At 45.7% G+C, this 24486-nt stretch overlaps 2 protein-coding genes across 2 annotated transcripts in view; both read left to right on the top strand.

The window, feature by feature from the left end:
* The window catches only part of LOC129846023 (pleckstrin homology domain-containing family O member 1-like), a 37441-nt gene extending 23467 nt beyond the window's left edge, over window positions 1–13974 (top strand). Inside the window, exons 3-6 of the mRNA XM_055914030.1 lie at window positions 4068–4208; window positions 5594–5698; window positions 10034–10135; window positions 10411–13974. Coding sequence (XP_055770005.1) covers window positions 4068–4208; window positions 5594–5698; window positions 10034–10135; window positions 10411–11199 — 1137 coding nt within the window. The 3' untranslated portion in view covers window positions 11200–13974. The remainder of the gene's footprint in view (window positions 1–4067; window positions 4209–5593; window positions 5699–10033; window positions 10136–10410) is intronic.
* On the top strand, window positions 5706–9687 carry LOC129846024 (neurogenic locus notch homolog protein 1-like). Its single transcript, XM_055914031.1, has 2 exons — window positions 5706–9076; window positions 9110–9687. Exon 1 carries the CDS (start codon window positions 6341–6343, stop codon window positions 7439–7441), a length of 1101 nt encoding a protein of 366 aa, XP_055770006.1. The 5' UTR covers window positions 5706–6340; the 3' UTR covers window positions 7442–9076; window positions 9110–9687.
* Window positions 13975–24486: the final 10512 nt, after the last annotated feature.

The raw sequence follows: 24486 nt of genomic DNA, 5'->3' as shown, positions 1-24486 counted from the left end.
GTCATTTAGCAGACGCTCTTATCCAGAGCGACTTACAAATTGGAAAGTTCATACATATTCATCCTGGTCCCCCACCACACTGTCTATCCACCATACTGTCTATCCACCACACTGTCTATCCGCCACACTGTCTATCCACCATACTGTCTATCCACCATACTGTCTATCCACCACACTGTCTATCCACCATACTGTCTATTCACCATACTGTCTATCCACCACACTGTCTATCCACCACACTGTCTATCCACCACACTGTCTATCCACCACACTGTCTATTCACCACACTGTCTATCCACCACACTGTCTATCCACCACACTGTCTATTCACCACACTGTCTATCCACCACACTGTCTATCCACCACACTGTCTATTCACCACACTGTCTATCCACCACACTGTCTATTCACCACACTGTCTATCCACCACACTGTCTATCCACCACACTGTCTATTCACCATACTGTCTATTCACCACACTGTCTATCCACCACACTGTCTATTCACCACACTGTCTATTCACCACACTGTCTATTCACCACACTGTCTATCCACCACACTGTCTATCCACCATACTGTCTACCCACCACACTGTCTATCCACCATACTGTATATCCACCACACTGTCTATCCACCACACTGTCTACCCACCACACTGTCTATTCACCACACTGTCTATCCACCATACTGTCTACCCACCACACTGTCTATTCACCATACTGTCTATTCACCACACTGTCTATTCACCATACTGTCTATCCACCACACTGTCTATTCACCACACTGTCTATCCACCACACTGTCTATTCACCACACTGTCTATCCACCATACTGTCTATCCACCACACTGTCTATTCACCACACTGTCTATTCACCACACTGTCTATCCACCACACTGTCTATCCACCACACTGTCTATTCACCATACTGTCTATTCACCATACTGTCTATTCACCACACTGTCTATCCACCACACTGTCTATTCACCACACTGTCTATTCACCACACTGTCTATTCACAATACTGTCTATTCACCATACTGTCTATTCACCACACTGTCTATCCACCATACTGTCTATCCACCATACTGTCTATTCACCACACTGTCTATTCACCACACTGTCTATCCACCACACTGTCTATTCACCACACTGTCTATTCACCACACTGTCTATCCACCACACTGTCTATTCACCACACTGTCTATTCACCACACTGTCTATTCACCACACTGTCTATCCACCACACTGTCTATCCACCATACTGTCTACCCACCACACTGTCTACCCACCACACTGTCTATCCACAATATTGTCTATCCACCACACTGTCTATCCACCACACTGTCTATCCACCACACTGTCTATCCACCACACTGTCTATCCACCATACTGTCTACCCACCACACTGTCTACCCACCACACTGTCTATCCACAATATTGTCTATCCACCACACTGTCTATCCACCACACTGTCTATCCACCACACTGTCTATTCACCACACTGTCTATTCACCACACTGTCTATTCACCACACTGTCTATCCACCACACTGTCTATCCACCATACTGTCTACCCACCACACTGTCTACCCACCACACTGTCTATCCACAATATTGTCTATCCACCACACTGTCTATCCACCACACTGTCTATCCACCACACTGTCTATCCACCACACTGTCTATCCACCACACTGTCTATCCACAATACTGTCTATTCACCATACTGTCTATTCACCACACTGTCTATTCACCACACTGTCTATCCACCATACTGTCTATCCACCACACTGTCTATCCACCATACTGTCTATTCACCATACTGTCTATCCACCACACTGTCTATCCACCATACTGTCTATTCACCACACTGTCTATTCACCACACTGTCTATTCACCACACTGTCTATTCACCACACTGTCTATTCACCACACTGTCTATCCACCATGCCCCTAACACTACATCTTATTCAAATGATCAAAGCTTGATGATTAGTTGATCATTTGATCATCAATCAGCTGTGTAGTATTAGGGCAAAAACCAAAAGGTGCACCTCTGGGGGTCCCCAGGACCGAGTTTGGGAAACCCTGTTGTAAGGAGTGTGTATGGCTCCACCAAGGTTCAGAAAACTGAAATCACGAGAGGCAGCGAGCGGTATGTTGACTCACTGAGGCACCTTTATGTACCAAAGTTTAACAATATTTTAATTTAGTCTTTTGTACGCCCAATAAAACTTTTAACTTTATGGGGTGGATGGCTGTCATGTCATCACACTGTCCCATGATAGACGGTCCCGTGGGGGTTGTGTCATAGGCCCACAGCTGTGCCCCATGTGGCAACTGGCTGCCCCGGACCTGAACTCACATTGCCACCATGCCACCTGGGAGGGTTAAGATGGTGACACTTTACTGGTGACCTCTTACAAACCTAGGGCCATATAAAATCTGTGATGCGGAGAACGTGGACGGAATCACGGAATCCAGACATTTAACCATAATTCAACGATGTTCAAACATTTATTGAACTTAGTAGGATATCAATTACATTTGCCCAAGTTTATCATAAGACATTAACAGACTGCATCAGTGATTCGTATTTCCTGCAACTTCCTGAATAGGCAACGAGAAATGCCCCTGTCTGTGTATGTGAGGTGAGCACATCTACCTCTTTGTGTAGCGGTTAGCGATGATGCTAATGAAAACAGTCTTCTGGTAGATGGAAAGGCTTTCCCAAAAAACTTCTCAATTAAATGTTAACTACAAAGTAGCCTATGCTGACCTGGCAGAATTATATAATTATTATTTTCATAAATCCAGTGGGTATTTGTTTAGCAAACTCTACCATCATATGTGTGCTACAAAAACATGCTAAACAACAGACTCTTGCTAGGTGTACACTTGAATTAAAGGGTAACTATAATCCAAAATCTAATCTTCTCAAATTTTTCCCAGACCTCAAAAGTGGTCTCCTGATGTGGTTTAAGCATTGTTGTGGACAGACACAAAGCCGTGTCTGACCTTAATCCAATTAGCTGTTGTGTTGTCACTGGGTGCTGCCTGTTCAGCCTATTGCCTTTGTCCTGGGATGTGTTTGGTGGTGGGGTGGGTGCGGGGTGGGGGCGGGGGACGTCAGATTAATAACACAAGTTATTAACAACAGGGAACAGGAGGGAGTTTGTGTCTAGGAAGGGTTGAGGGTTGGGGCTTATTGTGCACGTTGTGATTAGTCCAGCATGTTCCGGACCGGTTGTGTCCTTCAAGAATTGATGGCCTCCTGCCCTATCTGCACCCTGCAGCGTTATTGGATGACTGCCTTTGTTTCTATTTTAGTGACTTCGTGCCTGCTAACTCCGCCTTTACACCATACAGCCTCACACATCACATGGGAGACGTCCTTTATCTCTCTCACAGTTTTCAGGGACACAGAATACACTATTACAGTTCATACAGTTCATTCTGTTGAAGTTGACGTCTGTATTGGAGTCTTAGCTTTCTGTTCAACATCTCCATCTATCTACTGTGTCTATCTGAAACATCTCCATCTATCTAATGTGTCTATCTGAAACATCTCAATCTGTCCATTTGTCTATCTGAAACATCTCAATCTGTCCATTGTGTCTATCTGAAACATCTCAATCTGTCCATTGTGTCTATCTGAAACATCTGCAACTGTCCATTGTGTCTATCTGAAACATCTTCTATTGTGTCTATCTGAAACATCTTTCCATTGTGTCTATCTGAAACATCTGTCCATTGCATCTATCTGAAACATCTCCATCTGTCCATTGCATCTATCTGAAACATCTCCATCTGTCCATTGTGTCTATCTGAAACATCTGAAACATCTGTCCATTGTGTCTATCTGAAACATCTGAAACATCTGTCCATTGTGTCTATCTGAAACATCTGAAACATCTGTCCATTGTGTCTATCTGAAACATCTGAAACATCTGTCCATTGTGTCTATCTGAAACATCTGTCCATTGCATCTATCTGAAACATCTCCATCTGTCCATTTTGTCTATCTGAAATATCTGAAACATCTGTCCATTGTGTCTATCTGCAGGTGAAGGATGAGAAGAAGATCCAGGAGGTGGTTGACCTGACGGATTACGAGCGTTCTGAGGAGCTCCGCAAGGCCAAGAGCCGCAGCAAGAAGAACCACAGCAAGTTCACCCTGCTGCGCTCCAGAACCCCAGGCAACACGGTGGGTCCACAGGAAGTGTCCACAAGAACCCAGATCTAGAACCTTGGAAAGAGCAAACCTGTATCCTCAAAGTACTGTACCACAATAGCAACACAATCAATACTTACATCTTAAACACAATGTTGAGATGAGTTTCACGGTGCTGTAGCCAGACATTAACATAGTCAGATCAGTTACAGCAGCCAGATTGATTGACAGGCTGATTGACACTCACCTGACCCGGCTTGCCAGACTGGGCCACCACCCTGTACACCCTGTCCTTAGTCATTAGCCATGATCCCCTTTGACTCTACTTAGCTCCTCCCACCTCTGTCTCTGCCCAGAGACACTGTCCTCCCTCCCTCTGTTCCCTCCCTCCTTCTGTTCCCTCCTTCCTTCTGTTCCCTCCCTTTCACAGGGACATTGTGTTCCAGACTCGCCACACCTCCAACTCCTACACCCAGTATATGATCGCCAACGCTGATGGACAGACTAACTTGAGAAACAGAGTGAAAGTGTCAAATTCCCAATGCTTGTAGACCATTTGAAATCTGACAGTTTGCCAGTCCAGTTCACCTTTGAAACATGGAAAGGCTCTTCTGGTGAGGCAGTGATTCCCCCATGAGCCCTACACACACTAGGGATGGGGATTTGACGGGTTTTTTTATGTTCGAGTACTCAAATCCGTTTTTTTTAATAATATGTAGAACACAAGACCCCCGCTGGAAAAAAGATGTGTCCATTTATCTATAGACATAACCTGTATGACCCTTGGCTTGGTTTCTTTTCTGTTGTGCCCTGCAAATGCACATATACAAATGGAACACTAACATGGTCTCCAAGTCCTGTTCAGGCAGCCACAAAGCACAATCCACCAAATAGTTTTACAGTAATTGACACAAATGTAATCTCTGGTTAAAGGTCATGCATTGACTTCCGTTCCAGTACTCCATTACTCATACCCATCCCTAACACACACATGCACTCACAAAGTGGCGCACACACACGCACACACACGCACACATACACCATCTGCAGGCTCTCCCAGAACCCCCAGAGCAGCAGGAGGATAGGGTATCACGTTGGGTTGTCAGGTCAGGAAGCTTGTGTTTCAGCACACAGACAGACACAGACTGAGAGTGATTCTCAGAGTCTCCACACAGCTGCAGTTTCCTGTAGCCTCAGTGGGAGAAAGAGCGCCATATGGTCATATCTGTGTGTGAATGTGTGCGTGAGTGATATGGGTTTCTGTAATGGTACCTATATGAAAGGTATCCCTTACAGATGGTTGACTGAGAACTATGCATGTTAGGATTTTCAACACCCCCTTCATGCTCAGTTACACAATATTGTGCAAGGCCCTGGCTTCTTACATTCCCTCTCTCTCTCTCGTTTGTGTCTGTCAGGTCCCTAACCTGGTGTTCCTGGCTGTTAGTCCAGAGGAGAAGGAGTCCTGGATAAACGCCTTAAATGGAGCAATCACCAGATCCAAGAACAGCATCCTGGATGAGGTGAGACACACCCCTCGGTGTTCCTTCTCATCTTCCTCTCTCTCTCTCTCTCTTATAAACAACACTTCATCTGTCACATGGCCAATTGCAAGAGGATATCTTACTGAATGCACTTTTGAGGAATGGAATCCATTGACCCGCCCCTCATTCACACACACCCTCATGACCCGACACTAAACTCCCACAGCATGTTGACATGTATAAAGTGCTTCAGAAATAGAAGGACCTGTTATAGTATCTTACATTCTATCTTCAACTGGTTTCCTGATGAGGGCATTTTCTGGGTTTCAGTCTAGTGTAGTGTAGATGAAATGACCTCTATAAAGAAGAGAGACAGGTGGTGACAGATGTGACAGTCTTCTAGCTGAGGCTGCTGATCAAAGGATTCCCTCTCTGTTTGGGGATGATGGGATGGATCCTTCATCCCTCCTTCTCACCGCAGGTCAATCGCCCTGATGACATCAATAGACAGACGGTAGGGGAGCAGCTTGATGTGAAATAACATGTACACACACTAAAACACACATATACATTCACACACACACACACACTGAGCTTTTATGCATTTAACGCATCGTGTCAACACCACCCTTATATAAGGCCACAACACACACATTTGACATAATCCACAAACACACACACATGGATGGACACATGCACATACACACTGATGCACGAAAGCACACGCATGCACACACACACGCACCCTATCACACAGCTATAGATGGCCCAAATTGTACAGGTCCCTATTACACAGCTATAGATGGCCCAAACTGTACAGGTCCCTATCACACAGCTATAGATGGCCCAAACTGTACAGGTCCCTATCACACAGCTATAGATGGCCCAAACTGTACAGGTCCCTATCACACAGCTATAGATGGCCCAAACTGTACAGGTCCCTATCACACAGCTATAGATGGCCCAAACTGTACCGGTCCCTATCACACAGCTATAGATGGCCCAAACTGTACAGGTCCCTATCACACAGCTATAGATGGCCCAAACTGTACATGTCCCTATCACACAGCTATAGATGGCCCAAACTGTACATGTCCCTATCACACAGCTAAAGATGGCCCAAACTGTACATGTCCCTATCACACAGCTATAGATGGCCCAAACTGTACATGTCCCTATCACACAGCTATAGATGGCCCAAACTGTACATGTCCCTATCACACAGCTATAGATGGCCCAAACTGTACAGGTCCCTATCACACAGCTATAGATGGCCCAAACTGTACATGTCCCTATCACACAGCTATAGATGGCCCAAACTGTACATGTCCCTATCACACAGCTATAGATGGCCCAAACTGTACATGTCCCTATCACACAGCTATAGATGGCCCAAACTGTACAGGTCCCTATCACACAGCTATAGATGGCCCAAACTGTACATGTCCCTATCACACAGCTATAGATGGCCCAAACTGTACATGTCCCTATCACACAGCTAAAGATGGCCCAAACTGTACATGTCCCTATCACACAGCTATAGATGGCCCAAACTGTACATGTCCCTATCACACAGCTATAGATGGCCCAAACTGTACAGGTCCCTATCACACAGCTATAGATGGCTCAAACTGTACATGTCCCTATCACACAGCTATAGATGGCCCAAACTGTACAGGTCCCTATCACACAGCTATAGATGGGAGAAGCAGAAGCACTCTCACAATGACTATCCAAATCCATGACATCACTGTTAAAGAAACAGAAGGAATACAACATTGAGCTACTTTCACATCAAATAAAATACAATTAGAGGACAAATGGTCAGGTGTGTGGATGGACTCGGAACAACAGCACCAGCACTGTGAGAGATATCAATTACCTCCAGGGCTCCAGTGTCTCTGCTGCTGAATAGCCTGATGACATCAGAGACGGGATTCACTCTTCCACCAGGATGGGGTTTCATTGCTCTCAACTGTAGGGTTATCACAGGTGGAGTCCTACATGATGGTACACACGTACTGTAGATCTATGTTGATAAACCAGCATTGAATTGCAATACAACATTGGTTGAAAGTGTTGTATACACATAATGTATGTGTATAATAGCGAACCTAGTGCCCTTAAATACACCCTTATTTTTATTTTTATTTAACCTTTATTTAACTCGGCAAATCAGTTAAGAACAAATTGTTATTTACAATGACGGCCTAGGAACAGTGGGTTAACTGCCTTGTTCAGGGGCACTTCTACTGAACACAGTACCCTGACAAGACAGTCACATGATTGGATGGCGTTTTAAATCATCCTCAAAAACTCTCTTCAATCTGTGGAAAAATATCACAGTCTGCCGATATGGACAGCCCCATCAAGAGGATCCTCCTGGATGATGTATTTTGGGAGAGAGTGGTAAGCAGTCTGAAACTCCTGAAACCTATAGCAGTAGCCATTGCACGGAAAAATATATATATTTAACCTTTATTTAACTAGGCAAGTCAGTTAAGAACAAATTCTTATTTTATATTTTATTTCACCTTTATTTAACCAGGTAGGCCAGTTGAGAACAAGTTCTCATTTACAACTGCAACCTGGCCAAGATAAAGCAAAGCAGTGCGACACAAACAACAACACAGAGTTACACATGGAATAAACAAACGCACAGTCAATAACACAATAGAAAAAATCTATATACAGTGTGTGCAAATGAGGTAAGATTAGGGCGGTAAGGCAATAAATAGGCCGTAGTGGCGAAGTAATTACAATTTAGCAATTAAACACGGGAGTGATAGATGTGCAGAAGATGAATGTGCAAGTAGAGCTACTGGGGTGCAAAGGAGCAACAACAAAAAAATAACAATATGGGGATGAGGTAGTTGGATGGGCTATTTACAGATGGGCTGTGTACAGGTGCAATGATCTGTGAGCTGCACTGATAGCTGATGCTTAAAGTTAGTGAGGGAGATATGAGTCTCCAGCTTCAGTGATTTTTGCAATTCGTTCCAGTCATTGGCAGCAGAGAACTGGGAATTTATTTACAATGACGGCCTACACCGGCCAAACCTGGACGACGCTGGGCCAATTGTGCACCGCCCGATGGGACTCTCAATCACAGCTGGTAGTGATGCAGCCTGGATAGCTAACCTAGTGCTCTTAACTGCACACATATGCTGGTGATCTCCATCTTTTCTCGTTCCACCTGATAATGTAATGGCTAGAAGCTTTCAGATCCAATTGACAATTATGACGTTGATATTAGACATAAAATCCCAGCGGATAAAATATTACATGTTGCTTAGTCCCACTAGCCAGTGAATAAACTACACTCCAGCTGAACTCACTTCATCAGTGGAGACGGTGTTATCACTAGATGACAGTACAGACGTGTTGGTCATCAGTGTAGCTATAGGTTAGCTATAGGTTATCTATAGGATAGCTATAGGTTAGCTATAGGTTATCTATAGGTTAGCTATAGGTTAGCTATAGGACTGAACTCACTTCATCAGTGGGGACGGTGTTATCACTAGATGACAGTACAGACGTGTTGGTCATCAGTGTAGCTATAGGTTAGCTATGGGTTAGCTATAGGTTAGCTAAAGGTTATCTATAGGGCTGAACTCACTTCATCAGTGGAGACGGTGTTATCACTAGTTAACAGTGCAGACGTGTTGGTCGTCAGTGTAGCTATAGGTTAGCTATAGGTTGTCTATAGGTTAGCGGCCTGTTTCCCAAGGCATTATGCAAATTGTTGTGGCCCATTTGGCCCAGTGAGTCACATGCCTGTACATGATCAATCCATGATTAGGCCGATAATACTGATCAATAAACTACCCAACCCACTCCGACACAAACACAGCCCTCAGGCTAATGTGAAAGCATGTCAATCCCCTCACTCCACATGTGACTGTTCCATTATCTCTCTCTCTCTCTCTCTCTCTCTCTCTCTCTCTCTCTCTCTCTCTACCTCTCTCTCTCTCTCTACCTCTCTCTCTCTCTCTCTCTCTCTCTCTACCTCTCTCTCTCTATACCTCTCTCTCTCTCCCCCCTCTCTCTCTCTCTCTCTCTCTCTCTCTCTCTCTCTCCCCTCTCTCTCTCTCCCCTCTCTCTCTCTCTCTCTCTCTCTCTCTCTCCCCTCTCTCTCTCCCCTCTCTCTCTCTCTCTCTCTCTCCCCTCTCTCTCTCTCTCTCTCTCTCCCCTCTCTCTCTCTCTCTCTCTCCCCTCTCTCTCTCTCTCTCTCTCTCTCTCTCTCTCTCTCTCTCTCTCTCTCCCCTCTCTCTCTCCCCTCTCTCCCTCTCTCTCTCTCTCTCCTCTCTCTCTCTCTCCCCTCTCTCTCTCTCTCTCTCTCTCTTTCATCTTTTTTTTATCTCTTTCTTTCAGGTCATGGTTGAGGATGAAAACCTTCTGTCCCATCTCACACGGGACAGGGCTAAGATCCCTCACACACGGCGCCTGCCTACACGAGGACACATCATGGCTGTGGTAGGTATCCTGCTTCTCCTGGCCTGTCTTGTCTTAGCCCTCCTTATTACCACAACGGCTGGTTGGAGACAATTCCAACTCGGTCAATTGAGCTTTAATTCAATGAGTCAGTTGGACATGGTAATGATCAAACTACTTTCAACTGGAATTTTACATAAGTTTAATCCAATTCATTTCCTAACTTAACTAAATCACAATGGGCCTTACCCTGATCTCAGTGTTTTTCACTGTGTCTAATATCACTAACAGACTGTTTCTCCTTGCTCCGTGTCCAGGCCTCCACTTCTACCTCTGACGGCATGTTAACCCTTGACCTGATCCAGGAGGAGGACAGCCCCAGCACAGACGGCCAGGACACCTGTGACAAGAGCTTCCGGGCCAACCTGGACAAATCCACTCAGCTCGACTGCCTCAGGTCCAAAACAGAGGGTGCCATCAGTAGCATCTGTCTAGCGACTCCCGCAGAGGTCACTGGGAAGTCCCAGAGCCTTCCGCGCGATACTGGGGTCACTTGGGACGATAAACAGCAACTTCAGAGCCCGATGGGGAAGTCCTGCACTCCTCAGCCGGGCAAGAGGCTCACACCGGCTGAGAAAAGCCGCTGCGCCTCCATGGACGAGATCCTCTCACACTCCGGGACGCAGGCCACCAAACCCAGGACATCCATCCCCCGCTCTGCCACCTCTGCTCCCCCTGGCAACCTGCCGCCCATGAGCCAGCTGCAGGACCTAATCGCTCAGAAGCTGGAGAGAACTCAGGAGCTGCTGATGCAGGTGCAGGGTGCGAAGGGGGAGGAGGTGGAGCGGGGGAAGGGGAAAGGGAAGGACTCGCCAGGTTCCAAGGGCTCCAGGGGTTCCTCGGACGGGGCCCGGGCAGAGGCAGAGAGGCTGCTGAAGGAGGCAGCGTCCACATGGGGTCAGGCCAAGGATGTTCTAGAGGAGGTGAAGGAGCTGAGAGCGCTCTACCGTCAGCTGGACTCCCCGCCCGCCATCCCTGCCTCCCTCTCACCCCTCACACCCTCCAACAGCGGCAAGCAGACTGACTACAGGAAGAGCATGATGTGACCGTCAGAGAACTCAACACAGACTGGACTATGAATCCCTAAGCAAAAAAACAACTCAACATGCAAAGCCACAATAGTGTTAAATATGTCTGTTTCTCTCCTTCTGTGTCCTTTCATTTGATTGATGCTGTGACAAAGTGAGGACATTCAGTTGCCCAACGACGTCCCCTGTGCTTGACCACTGTGCCCTTACATGTCTGCTTGATGAAGGGTGTGGGGGGCAAAGCGAAGGGGCCAATCTAGGATCTGAGGTACATGTTGGCCAGGGAGTCCAGTAGAGATCCTGTCTCTCTGTACTGACCAGCTGCTGAAAGACCTTGTGATACTGCAGTGTCGGGTTTTGCCCACAATCTCAATGTTTTCCTCTGCGTTGGTTGTCAAAGAGGGGATGTTGCCAGGTTTGGGCGGGGAATCAGAAGGGCTTTGCTCTCCAGGGATAGACACACAGTGGTTGAGGATGACTCAGATTACAGGAAGGGAAACATGGTGTCCAGACCAGCCCGCATGTTGGGAATGTGAATGTTTTCCTTTTTCTGTTACTCAACACACTGGAAGGTTGGTCTGAGCCAGATTCCCAACAACCACCACTCTAAAAGCAACATCAGCCCACCGTACAGTACAGCATCCTCACTCCCTCTGCTGCTCTGGGAATGGAGCTCAGTGGACTCCTCATCTCTGCTGGTCCATTATGACTCACAGGGACAAGGGGAACCAGTTCACATAGTCAGAAAACACTGGCCTTCCATAGGGTGTTTCTGTCTGTTCCATGAGCCATATGATAGAGTCAAAATGGAGGACGTCTGTCTGGGTTGTGTTGTTACTAGATGGTACCTATTAGGACAGGGCTGTTCCTTTCCTGTAGGCCTACAACCAGTTGTCTTCAGCCTTGCCACTGCAGCCATTGATTCTCATGCTGCTGTAGAGCCATGGAGCCGGGGTGGCGTCTGTGTGTGTCTGGTATGAGTGGTGATTCTCATGCTACTGTAGAGCCATGGAGCCGGGATGGCGTCTGTGTGTGTCTGGTGTGAGTGGTGATTATCATGTTACTGTAGAGCCATGGAGCCGGGATGGCGTCTGTGTGTGTCTGGTGTGAGTGGTGAATATCATGCTACTGTAGAGCCATGGAGCCGGGATGGCGTCTGTGTGTGTCTGTTGTGAGTGGGAAGCATGACATAGAGGTCAGATGCAGTACTGAGGAGAGGAACCACTTGTAAGTGATTTGCTAAAATAGTAATAATAACAGAATTGCACTATGAAGGAAGGCTGTAAAACAAGAGGATGAAACTGGTGGGTGGAAACTGGAGAGCACAGATTCTGTTCATTCTGTTCTACATTTTTGATACGACAATCTAGTGTTTCTAGAAACATACTGACTGCATAGTTCCAACGCTGTGATACCTAAAACAGTCGCTCAGCTTGTTACTGTTTGAAAATCTGAGCTTCTCAAAGGTACAATGTGTGTAAACAATGCTGTTGATGAACGCATCCCTCCGGCTAGCTAACAGTGATGCTAATGCTTGACCTCTGACCTCCCTGTCCTACTTAAGGTCTTATAGGGTTTATGACAGAGAAGAGAGCTATGCAACGTAGCACGAACACACACAACCACAACGTGAGAGAGAGAGAGAGAGAGAGAGAGAGAGAGAGAGAGAGAGAGAGAGAGAGAGAGAGAGAGAGCGAGAGAGAGAGAGAGAGAGAGAGAGAGAGAGAGAGAGAGAGAGAGAGAGAGAGAGAGAGAGAGAGAGAGAGAGAGAGCAGCGGCCAATGGACTGCGTCGCCTAATCAAAACATCCAGTGCGCCTCTCTAGAGCACCCCGCCTTGTTTTATAGTCAGTAGCTACGCATGTTATGTGTTGGCACAGTGCTGTGGAAATGGTTCGCTCTGGACTGTCAGACGGACAAAAACAGTGTTATGATTATGTTGTTATCATTGTTTGTATTTTTTATTTGTTTAAAATGCTTTTGTAGGATGATTTAAGGCACGCTTTAGAGAAGAAAATGGCCGGGGCATTCTAGAATGTTCACGCTCTTAGAATACTCAACTGGAAACTCTGCATATTGTAGTGTTACTCTGTTTGTTCAACCAACAACCACAACCCAATAACAGAAGTCAAAAATCATTAACGTTGAAGTTGGATATGGACATAAATGAGGGTGAGGTGAAAAAGGTATGTTAGAAAGAAGACAAGAGGAAACATTTAACTGAGTAGGCCATAAACAATATTTTTACTAGTATGTCTATTATTGTTGTTGTTATTTAGTTTTATCTGGGATGAAGTACTCTCTTGTGTGAGGCTGAACACAAAATGTTTGTGCAATCCTAAAAGATTGATATGACAGCCGATGCACTGTACATACTCGGAGCAGTTTGAATCATCTCAAAGGATGTTGCTGTATTTTCTTATTGCGTTGCGTTATGATGGAGACGAAAGTGGCTTTGCTTTGCACTGATGTTCATCACTTCTGGACTGTCAAAGTACTTGAGACATAACCACTTGTGCAATTATAACAATCAGCCTAATTCAGACAACCAGTGTTCTACATTGAATGTTTGCTTTTTTAAGTCAAAACCTAGCCGAGAATTGTAATAAAATGATTTTTGTATGTCCATTCAGAAGAATACCCTACTGGAATATAGGGCTGGTTTTCATAGGAAATGCTGAGGTAGGAAGTGATTGATCCAAGCATTGTTTTTACGGCAGCAATAATACCATCTTCAAGCTATGCCAAAGATAATATGGCTGTACAAGGAAATAAAACTATTCCCATTGAAATACTTTGATAATGTAAATAAGGATGTTTCATATTTTCTAGTTGACAATGTAAACCTGTCAGCCTACTGGTTCTGACAACCATACCACATGTTGTGTGAAATGGTTGGTCACACCAACTCCAACCTTAATAATCCATTAAACACCAAGTCAACTTAACCTCTTCTCCAGCCGCAATGCATTCTGGGATATAATAATAATATAATATATGCCATTTGGCAGACACTTTTATCAAAAGCAATTTTTTTATTTACATTTACATTTAAGTCATTTAGCAGACGCTCTTATCCAGAGCGACTTATAAATTGGTGCATTCACCTTATGACATCCAGTGGAACAGCCACTTTACAATAGTGCATCTAGATCATTTTAAGGGGGGGGGGGGCAGAAGGATTGCTTTATCCTATTTTACCAGGTAAGTTGACTGAGAACACGTTCTCATTTGCAGCAATGACCTGGGGAATAGTTACAGGGGAGAGGAGGGGAATGAATGAGCCAATTGTAAACTGGGGATTATTAGGTGACCATGATGGTTTGAGGGCCAGATTGGGAATTTAGCCAGGACACCGGGGTTAACACCCCTACTCTTACGATAAGTGCCATGGGATCTTTAATGACCTCAGAGAGTCAGGACACCCGTTTAACGTCCCATCCGAAAGACGGCACCCTACACAGGGCAGTGTCCCCAATCACTGCCCTGGGGCATTGGGATATTTTTTAAACCAGAGGAAAGAGTGCCTCCTACTGGCCCTCCAACACCACTTCCAGCAGCATCTGGTCTCCCATCCAGGGCCTGACCAGGACCAACCCTGCTTAGCTTCAGAAGCAAGCCAGTAGTGGTATGCAGGGTGGTATGCTGCTGCTACAGTCATGCACGCATCCATTTTATGTATGGGTGGCCCCTGGAATCGAACCCTCAGGTATGGCAGTACAAGTGCCGTGCTCTACCACCTGAGCCATACAGGACCAGGATACAGGATCTGTGGCCACAAGTTGTGAAATCCAGCCAATATTGGCCACACAAGGTCACACACAAACACATAACATTCCATCATGACTGTTTTGTTATTTCTGTAAGGTGAAATGTCTTCCTTCTTTTTATGTATGACATTTTTATGTTGTCATACTTTCAGTTTCCTTTCCAATTTTGTTCACCAAATGTGGGTCCGGCACCAAAACAGTAACTACCGCAGCCTTAAATACCAAGAGGAATATAGGAAAGTTACTCAGCAACTACAATGATTGTCCCCCAGCTATTTACAAAATCCTAATTCTTGTGCATTATGGATGAGATGAAGATTGTACCATAGGAATACAATAGCAGAGTAGGAGCTAGGTGGATTACTAGATGGGAATGGAGAAGGCATTGTACACAGACTCAGAGGTTTAAATCCTGCTCCCTCAGGGGTCCATTTTAATCAATTGTGCTAAACAAAAGAAATGGAAAATGTACTTTCTCTTCATTTTTGACCAAATCTGTTCAAGAGCATTTGAAACTACACTCACACTCTCTCTGCCAGTCTGTAGAAACTGTATGTGCACACACACACACACACACACACACACACACACACACACACACACACACACACACACACACACACACACACACACACACACACACACACACACACACACACACACACACACACACACACACACACACACACACACAGAGACAAACACACGTCACACACACACAGGAATGATTCCATGCATGTGTGCACCTCACACCATGTGGCAGGAGCAGCCTGCTAGTCCGACATAGACAGACAGAGAGCTGGGCCTACGGCATGACGGACTGTGTGTTATCATCCTCCTGTGTTGTCACTGCCAAAGACAGTACAGAGATGGTGGCACCTCCTTAAAACTGGGTGAGATGTGGCACCGATGTTCACAGCCCCATAGAGGCAGGAAGAGAAACAGATACTGACAGTGATTTTAAATGAGACACAAAAATACACCACAGAAATGAAGAAGCCAGAACACAGCCGAGAGAAGTCTACTGTGTGAATAGAATACAACCAATACATCCTCTACCCAATGCACACTTAAATCTGCATACATATTACCCTGTCTTTCTCTCGCTCTGTCTCTCTTTCGTTCTCTCTCTGTCTCTCATTCTCTCGCTCTCTGTCTCTCTTTCTCGCTCACTCTCGCGCACTCTTTCTCGCTCACTCTCTGTCTCTCGTTCTTTCTCTCGCGCTGTCTCTCTCTCTCTCTCTCTCGGCCTGTGGAGATCTCGACACTCCATAGGGCAGAATCCCCTCCCAGAGGGCAGCAGGCCCCTGTGGCCTCCACGCCAAGCCCTGCTCATTAAACACATGAGAGAGGTCCCTCTGCCTCCTCAAATTAGTACTGACGCTGCTCTGCTCCGTGCCTAGCTGCAGTCACACTCCAGATGTCAACACTTCATCCAACAGCGCAGCAGACAGGAAGAAGCTTGCTGTCACCACGAGTCTAATGGGTGTATGTGATTTTATGAGCGACACTCCGCGTTGACTTACACATTGAGGAAGAAAAGCATCTTATGGTCACCTCAAGCATCCTTGAGGTATTTGTTTATCACACGTGTTACCGTCACTGTAGGCCGTCATTGTAAATAAGAATTTGTTCTTAACTGACTTGCCTAGTAAAATAAAGGTTGAATAAAAAAATATGTATATATTGAAAAAATATACATAAACTCAGCAAAAAAAGAAACGCCCTCTCACTGTCAACTGTCAACTCTCACTGTAAACTGTGTTGCAAACTTAACATGTGTAAATATTTGTATGAACATAACAAGATTCAACAACTGAGACATAAACTGAACAAATTCCACAGACATGTGACTAACAGAAATGGAATAATGTGTCCCTGAACAAAGGGGGGGGGGGGGGGGTTCAAAATCAAAAGTAACAGTCAGTATCTGGTGTGGCCACCAGCTGCATTAAGTACTGCAGTGAATCTCCTCATGGACTGCACCAGATTTGCCAGTTCTTGCTGTGAGATGTTACCACACTCTTCCACCAAGGCACCAGCAAGTTCCCGGTCATTTCTGGGGGGAATGGCCCTAGCCCTCACCCTCCGATCCCAACAGGTCCCAGACGTGCTCAATGGGATTGAGATCCGTGCTCTTCGCTGGCCATGGCAGAACACTGACATTCCTGTCTTGCAGGAAATCACGCACAGAACGAGCAGTATAGCTGGTGGCATTGTCATGCTGGAGGGTCATGTCAGGATGAGTCTGCAGGAAGGGTAGCACATGAGGGAGGAGGATTTCTTCCCTGTAACGCACAGCATTGAGATAGCCTGCAATGACAACAAGCTCAGTCCGATGAAGCTGTGACACACCGCCACAGACCATAATGGACCCTCCACCTCCAAATCGATCCCGCTCCAGAGTACAGGCCTCGGTGTAAAGCTCATTCCTTCAACGATAAACGCAAATCCGAATCCTGACGTTAGCTAGTCTTGTGGTTACGGTTAAAGGGTAGGTAGCATAAACGTAACCACATGTAACATGTGGATTTGCATTAGTATACACATCAAAGGTTCCAATGCCAAGTTACGACTCACTGTAAAAATAACACCTGTTATTTCATAAAACCGATCAGAATTCCGAAAAATGCCGTAGTCATGTTGGAAAATGTTTTTCTGGGGTGTGATGTAATATGGAGGATCTGGCAAGCAGGCCTATTCCCTATAATGTAAACAGAAATAACTTAAAATATATATCTTCAAATTAAACCAAATAGTTTGCACTCATGACTACTGGTTTCAATAAAATCTTCAGCCAATTTACAAGCAAATAGTTTATAATTTATTTTGACAAATCAACTTGCAAGGTTACAAGCCAACTTGCCTGCTAACGTTAGACCTACCAGCGTGCTAATGTTACGTTTACATTGAATCAACTCGCAAGGTTACTAGACAACTAGCCTGCTAATGTTAGCCCTACTAGCCTGCTAACATTAGCCCTACCAGCCTGCAAATGTTACATTAGCACTGAATGAGTCACCCAGTTGCTTTCAACACCTAGCTTGCAGCTACATTAAAGTAAAACAACGTTTTGGAAATATATAATGCCATTTAACTGTCACACCCTGATCTGTTTCACCTGTCCTTGTGCTTGTCTCCACCCCCCTCCATGTGTCGCCATCTTCCCAATTATCCCCTGTGTATTTATACCTGTGTTCTCTGTCTGTTTGTTGCCAGTTCGTCTTGTTTGTCAAGCTTATCAGCGGTTTTCCTGTCAACTCCTGTTTTTCCCAGTCTCTCTTTTTCTCGTCCTCCTGGTTTTTCACCCTTGTCTGTCCTGACTCAGTACCCGCCCGCCTGACCACTCTGCCTGTCCCTGACCCTGAGTCTACCTGCCGTCCTGTACCTTCGCTCCACCTCTGGATTACCGACCTCTGCCTGACCTGACCCTGAGCCTACCTGCCGTCCTGTATCTTTGCTCCACCTCTGGATTACCGACCTCTGCCTGACCTGACCCTGAGCCTGCCTGCCATCCTGTACCTTGGCCTCTACTCTGGATTACCGACCTCTGCCTGACCTGACCCTGAGCCTGCCTGCCATCCTGTATCTTTGCCCCACCTCTGGATTACCGACCTCTGCCTGACCTGACCCTGAGCCTGCCTGCCATCCTGTACCTTGGCCTCTACTCTGGATTATCGACCCCTTGCCTGCCCCTGTGGTTACAATAAACATTGTTACTTCACAAAGTCTGCTCTTGGGTCTTACCTTGATACCTGATACTAACCAGTTATCAAAGAATATTAGCTACATGCAGTTATCTTAGCAAGAATGCTAGCCAGTCAGCTAATGTTAGCTATTTAGCCAACTTGCTATTAGCCTAGTCAGCCTAGCCAACCACCACGGTTATGGTCGGCAAGCTAGAGCCCAACTACAGTAGACCAGCTTGAACACAACTAACACAACACAACTAAAACATAATCGCAGATTAAAAGCGAAGAGAGAGCAGAGATTTACAGATTGATGGCTCGGGCCCATTCGATGGTAAAACTTTTAAAAGAGTGCAGGCTGAGTTAGCTACGAAAGCAAGGGGGAGGTTGGCGCTTCACCAGGCTGAGGGAGAGTCAGGGACATCCAATAGCTATATAGAGAGAAAAATCAAAAGCAGATAGATTCTGCTAAGGTGGAAAAAGTTACAAAACTCCCATAGCCTACTTCACAGAGAACATGCCGAAAAGTTGACAAAACAAAAAGGAGAACAGACAAGATACTACACAATTAGAGCCAGCATGTATGATTTTCTCTTTCGTTTTGAGCCCACGGCAAGATGACACCAGAGCCTGCCGTGCTATCGGGTTCCCACTAGATAAAACAGCCACAAAGTCTGTGAACAGCATGGGATGTGGGTAACGTTAGTGAGCTTGAGCTAGCTACTGCGCTAGCATACAAACTCGGTAGCACTGAGTAGATCCTCCATATGACGTTGAGAAATAGTTAATTGTGGGTAGTTAAGAAGATATCCAGAAACAAGTTAATAAATATGTAATAACCCAAAATCATAACTATGTTTGTATAGGTAACCAGATCATGGCTACAACTAAGTTACTAAGTCTTTGACCACACTGTGTTGTTACATTGATGTCATTATTACTACCCTTTAAGGTTAGAATATAGATTAGGGTTACGTTAAAGGGTTAAGGTTATCATTAGGGGAAGGGTCAGCTAAGTAGTTGCAAAGTAGCTAAAAATTTGTAAGTAGTTGCAAAGTTGTTAACTAGCTAAAGTTGTCTGTGATGAGATTCGAATATGCAACCTTTGGGTTGCTAGACATTCACGTTATACGCCCAACCATCTACCATGACCAACCAATCTCCTTTCGTTTTTGCCTTAAGTAACCTTCTGTCTTATGTTACGATACCAAACATAACATATCATACTAATTTGAGTAAGCAAATTTACATTTACTATTTTACGTCTAGTCTATGAGACCAGGCTCGTGTTACCCAATTAACATTAGTGTTCAGTGAATATAAACTATGAGCAAGAAAAAGGAAGATAAGAATGTCTACAACACAAGTGCCTCTTCCTGATTCCACTCGGCTGTGTGCGGTTAGTCACGGACTGTGTCTAGAAATAACAGAAGCAGAGCCGATCACGCTCCTCTCAGCAACACACACACGGTCTGGTCTGTCTGTCTCAGACGGTGTCATGGCTCTGTTCAGAGCAGCCTAAGTACTTAAATTGAGCGTTCTTGGCTCAGTTCCATCATTTCCACTCAAACATTACATTTTCTTGGGGTGAAAAAAAATCTGAAAAACTTGGAGGTTTATCCAACTGGCCTGTGATCTTCTTATGACTGATGTTCCAAGAACTCTGTCTTGCATGTGTTTTCTCAAAGATGAATAGTCAGATTTGTCAAAACATTTAAGCAACCCATGCTATATAATGTAATAAAGTATTACATAGCAACAAATCTTTATCTGGTGCTAACATGGTGTGTCCAAACCCAATATACGACTCCATCTATGTTCTGCCAGAGAGACCTCTCCTTGGCATTTAGCCATATTGACTTATACCACCTCAAAGAATACTGCAGCATATGTTGCACATTTCTCCTTTTAAATTCTACTCTAATGCTGTTTCCACATTGGTGTTCCAGTCCAACTCAAGCTGTTTCATTTTACCACACTGCATGATGGGAGTGAGACAGATGTCCTGCCAACAGGCATTCTGGGTACAGAGCTCATGTCGTGGAAACCATGCAAAGCTGCTGCTCTCCGGGTCTGCCTTTGATTTGTATAAATTTGCCTTCCAGAATTGGCCCTATTCCCACTGTATTTGTAAACTCAGCAAAAAAATAAACATACCTTTTTCAGGACCTTGTTTTCCAAATAAATCTAAATAACTTCACAGATCTTCATTGTAAAGGGTTTAAACACTGTTTCCCATGCTTGTTCAATGAATCATAAACAATTAATGAACATGCACCTGTGGAGCAGTCGTAATGACACTAACAGCTTAGAGACGGTAGTCACAGTTATGAAAACGTAGGACACTAAAGAAGGCCTTTCTACTGACTCTGAAAAACACCAAAAGAAAGACGCCAAGGGTCCCTGCTCATCTGCATGAACGTGCCTTAGGCATGCTGCAAGGAGGCATGACACCTGCGGGACAGGTACAGGATGGAAACAAGAACTGCCCGAGATACACCAGGAACGCACAATCCCTCCATCAGTGCTCAGACTGTCCTCAATAGGTTGAGAAAGGCTGGACTGGGGGCTTGTAGGCCTGTTGTAGGCCTGTTGTAGGCTTGTAGGCCTGTTCTCTTCCGGCGCCGACCGAGATGGCCGCCTCGCTTCGCGTTCCTAGGGAACTATCCAGTATTTAGTTTTTTTATGTGTTATTCCTTACATTGGTACCCCAGGTAATCTTAGGTTTCATTACATACAGTCGGGAGGAACTACTGAATATAAGAGCAACGTCAACTCACCATCGTTAGAACCAGGAATATGACTTTCCCGAAGAGGATCCTGTGTTTTGCCTTCCACCCAATACAATGGATCTGATCCCAGCCGGTGACCCTAAACAACGACGCCGAAAAGGGGCAAACGAAGCGGTCTCCTGGTCAGGCTTCGGAGACGGTGTCACACCCTGGCCTCTGTTATATTGATTTTCTTTATTTAGTTTAGTTAGGTCAGGGTGTGACATGGGGGGATGTTTGTGTGTTTTGTCTAGTTTAGGGTGTGTGTATTGTTTAAGGGGTTTTTAGTATGTATGGGGTTGTGTTCAGTGTAGGTGTTTAGGAAAGTCTATGGTTGCCTGATTTGGTTCTCAATCAGAGACAGCTGTTTATTGTTGTCTCTGATTGGGAGCCATATTTAAGGCAGCCATAGGCTTTAGGTGTTTGTGGGTAATTGTCTATGTTGAACGTTTGTAGCTTGTGTATGCACTTACGTTTGTAGCTTCACGGTCGTTTGTTGTTTTGTTTTGTAAAAGTGTTCGTTTCGTGTTTCATCATCTTTAAATAAAGAAGATGTCTTCATATCCCGCTGCGCCTTGATCCGCTTATTATGACGATCGTGACAGACGGACACATCGCGCTCCACTCCCTAGCATACTACTCGCCAATGTCCAGTCTCTTGACAATAAGGTTGATGAAATCCGAGCAAGGGTAACATTCCAGAGAGACATCAGGGATTGTAACTTTCTTTGCTTCATGGAAACATGGCTCACTCAAGAGACGCTAACGGAATCGGTGCAGCCAGCTGGTTTCTTCACGCATTGCGCCGACAGAAACAAACATATTTCTGGTAAGAAGAGGGGCGGGGGTGTATGCCTTATGATCAACGAGACGTGGTGTGATCATAACAACATACAGGAACTCAAGTCATTCTGTTCACCAGATTTAGAATTCCTCACAATCAAATGTCGACCGCATTATCTACCAAGGGAATTCTCTTCGATTATAATCACAGCCGTATATATCCCCCCCCAAGCAGACACATCGGTGCCCCTGAACGAACTTTATCTGACTCTTTGTAAACTGGAAACCACACAACCTGAGGCTGCATTCATCGTAGCTGGGGATTTTAACAAGGCTAATCTGAAAACAAAACTCCCCAAATTCTATCAGCATATCGATTGTGCTACCAGGGCTGGTAAAACCTTGGATCATTGTTGTACTAACTTCCGCGACGCATATAAGGCCCTCCCCCGCCCTTCTTTTGAAAAAGCTGACCACGAAACCATTTTGTTGCTTCCAGCCTACAAACAGAAACTAAAACAACAAGCTCCCGCGCTCAGATCTGTTCAACGCTGGTCCGACAAATCTGATTCCACGCTCCAAGACTCCTTCAATCACATGGATTGGGATATGTTCCGCATTGCGTCCAACAACAACATTGACGAATACGCTGATTCGGTGATCGAGTTCATTAGAAAGTGCATTGACGATGTCGTACCCACAGCAACGATTAAAACATTCCCAAACCAGAAAACGTGGATTGATGGCAGCATTCGCGTGAAACTGAAAGCGCAAACCACTGCTTTTAACCAGGGCAAGGTGACCGGAAACATGACCGAATACAAACAGTGTAGCTATTCCATCCGCAAGGCAATCAAACAAGCTAAGTCCCAGTATAGAGACAAAGTAGAGTCGCAATTCAACAGCTCAGACACAAGAGGTATGTGGCAGGGTCTACAGTCAATCACGGATTACAAAAGGAAAACCAGCCCCGTCGCGGACCAGGATGTCTTGCTCCCAGACAGACTAAATAACTTTTTTTCTCGCTTTGAGGACAATACAGCGCCACTGACACGGCCCGCTACCAAAACCTGCGGGCTCTCCTTCACTGCAGCCGAGGTGAGTAAAACATTTAAACGTGTTAACCCTCGCAAGGCTGCAGGCCCAGACGGCATTCCCAGCCGCGTCCTCAGAGCATGCGCAGACCAGCTGTCTGGTGTGTTTAAGGACATATTCAATCAATCCTTATCCCAGTCTGTTGTTCCCACATGCTTCAAGAGGGCCACCATTGTTCCTGTTCCCAAGAAAGCTAAGGTAACTGAGCTAAACGACTACCGCCCCGTAGCACTCACTTCCGTCATCATGAAGTGCTTTGAGAGACTAGTCAAGGACCATATCACCTCCACCCTACCTGACACCCTAGACCCACTCCAATTTGCTTACCGACCCAATAGGTCCACAGACGACGCAATCGCAACCACACTGCACACTGCCCTAACCCATCTGGACAAGAGGAATACCTATGTGAGAATGCTGTTCATCGACTACAGCTCAGCATTTAACACCATAGTACCCTCCAAACTCGTCATCAAGCTCGAGACCCTGGGTCTCGACCCCGCCCTGTGCAACTGGGTCCTGGACTTCCTGATGGGCCGCCCCCAGGTGGTGAGGGTAGGTAACAACATCTCCACCCCGCTGATCCTCAACACTGGGGCCCCACAAGGGTGCGTTCTGAGCCCTCTCCTGTACTCCCTGTTCACCCACGACTGCGTGGCCATGCACGCCTCCAACTCAATCATCAAGTTTGCGGACGACACTACAGTGGTAGGCTTGATTACCAACAACGACGAGACGGCCTACAGGGAGGAGGTGAGGGCCCTCGGAGTGTGGTGTCAGGAAAATAATCTCACACTCAACGTCAACAAAACAAAAGAGATGATTATGGACTTCAGGAAACAGCAGAGGGAGCACTCCCCTATCCACATCGACGGGACAGTAGTGGAGAAGGTGGAAAGTTTTAAGTTCCTCGGTGTACACATCACGGACAAACTGAATTGGTCCACCCACACAGACAGCGTTGTGAAGAAGGCGCAGCAGCGCCTCTTCAACCTCAGGAGGCTGAAGAAATTCGGCTTGTCACCAAAAGCACTCACAAACTTCTACAGATGCACAATCGAGAGCATCCTGTCGGGCTGTATCACCGCCTGGTACGGCAACTGCTCCGCCCACAACCGTAAGGCTCTCCAGAGGGTAGTGAGGTCTGCACAACGCATCACCGGGGGCAAACTACCTGCCCTCCAGGACACCTACACCA

The sequence above is a fragment of the Salvelinus fontinalis genome, unplaced genomic scaffold (assembly GCF_029448725.1).
Source record: "Salvelinus fontinalis isolate EN_2023a unplaced genomic scaffold, ASM2944872v1 scaffold_0431, whole genome shotgun sequence".
In the NCBI taxonomy this organism is placed as follows: Eukaryota; Metazoa; Chordata; class Actinopteri; order Salmoniformes; family Salmonidae; genus Salvelinus; species Salvelinus fontinalis.
The sequence above is the reverse complement of the archived record's forward strand: the minus strand, read 5'-3'. Positions and strand labels throughout refer to the sequence as shown.

Excerpts from the sequence above, each read along its gene's own strand:
- LOC129846024 (XM_055914031.1), top strand. The coding sequence starts at position 6,341 with ATGGATGGACACATGCACATACACACTGATGCACGAAAGCACACGCAT.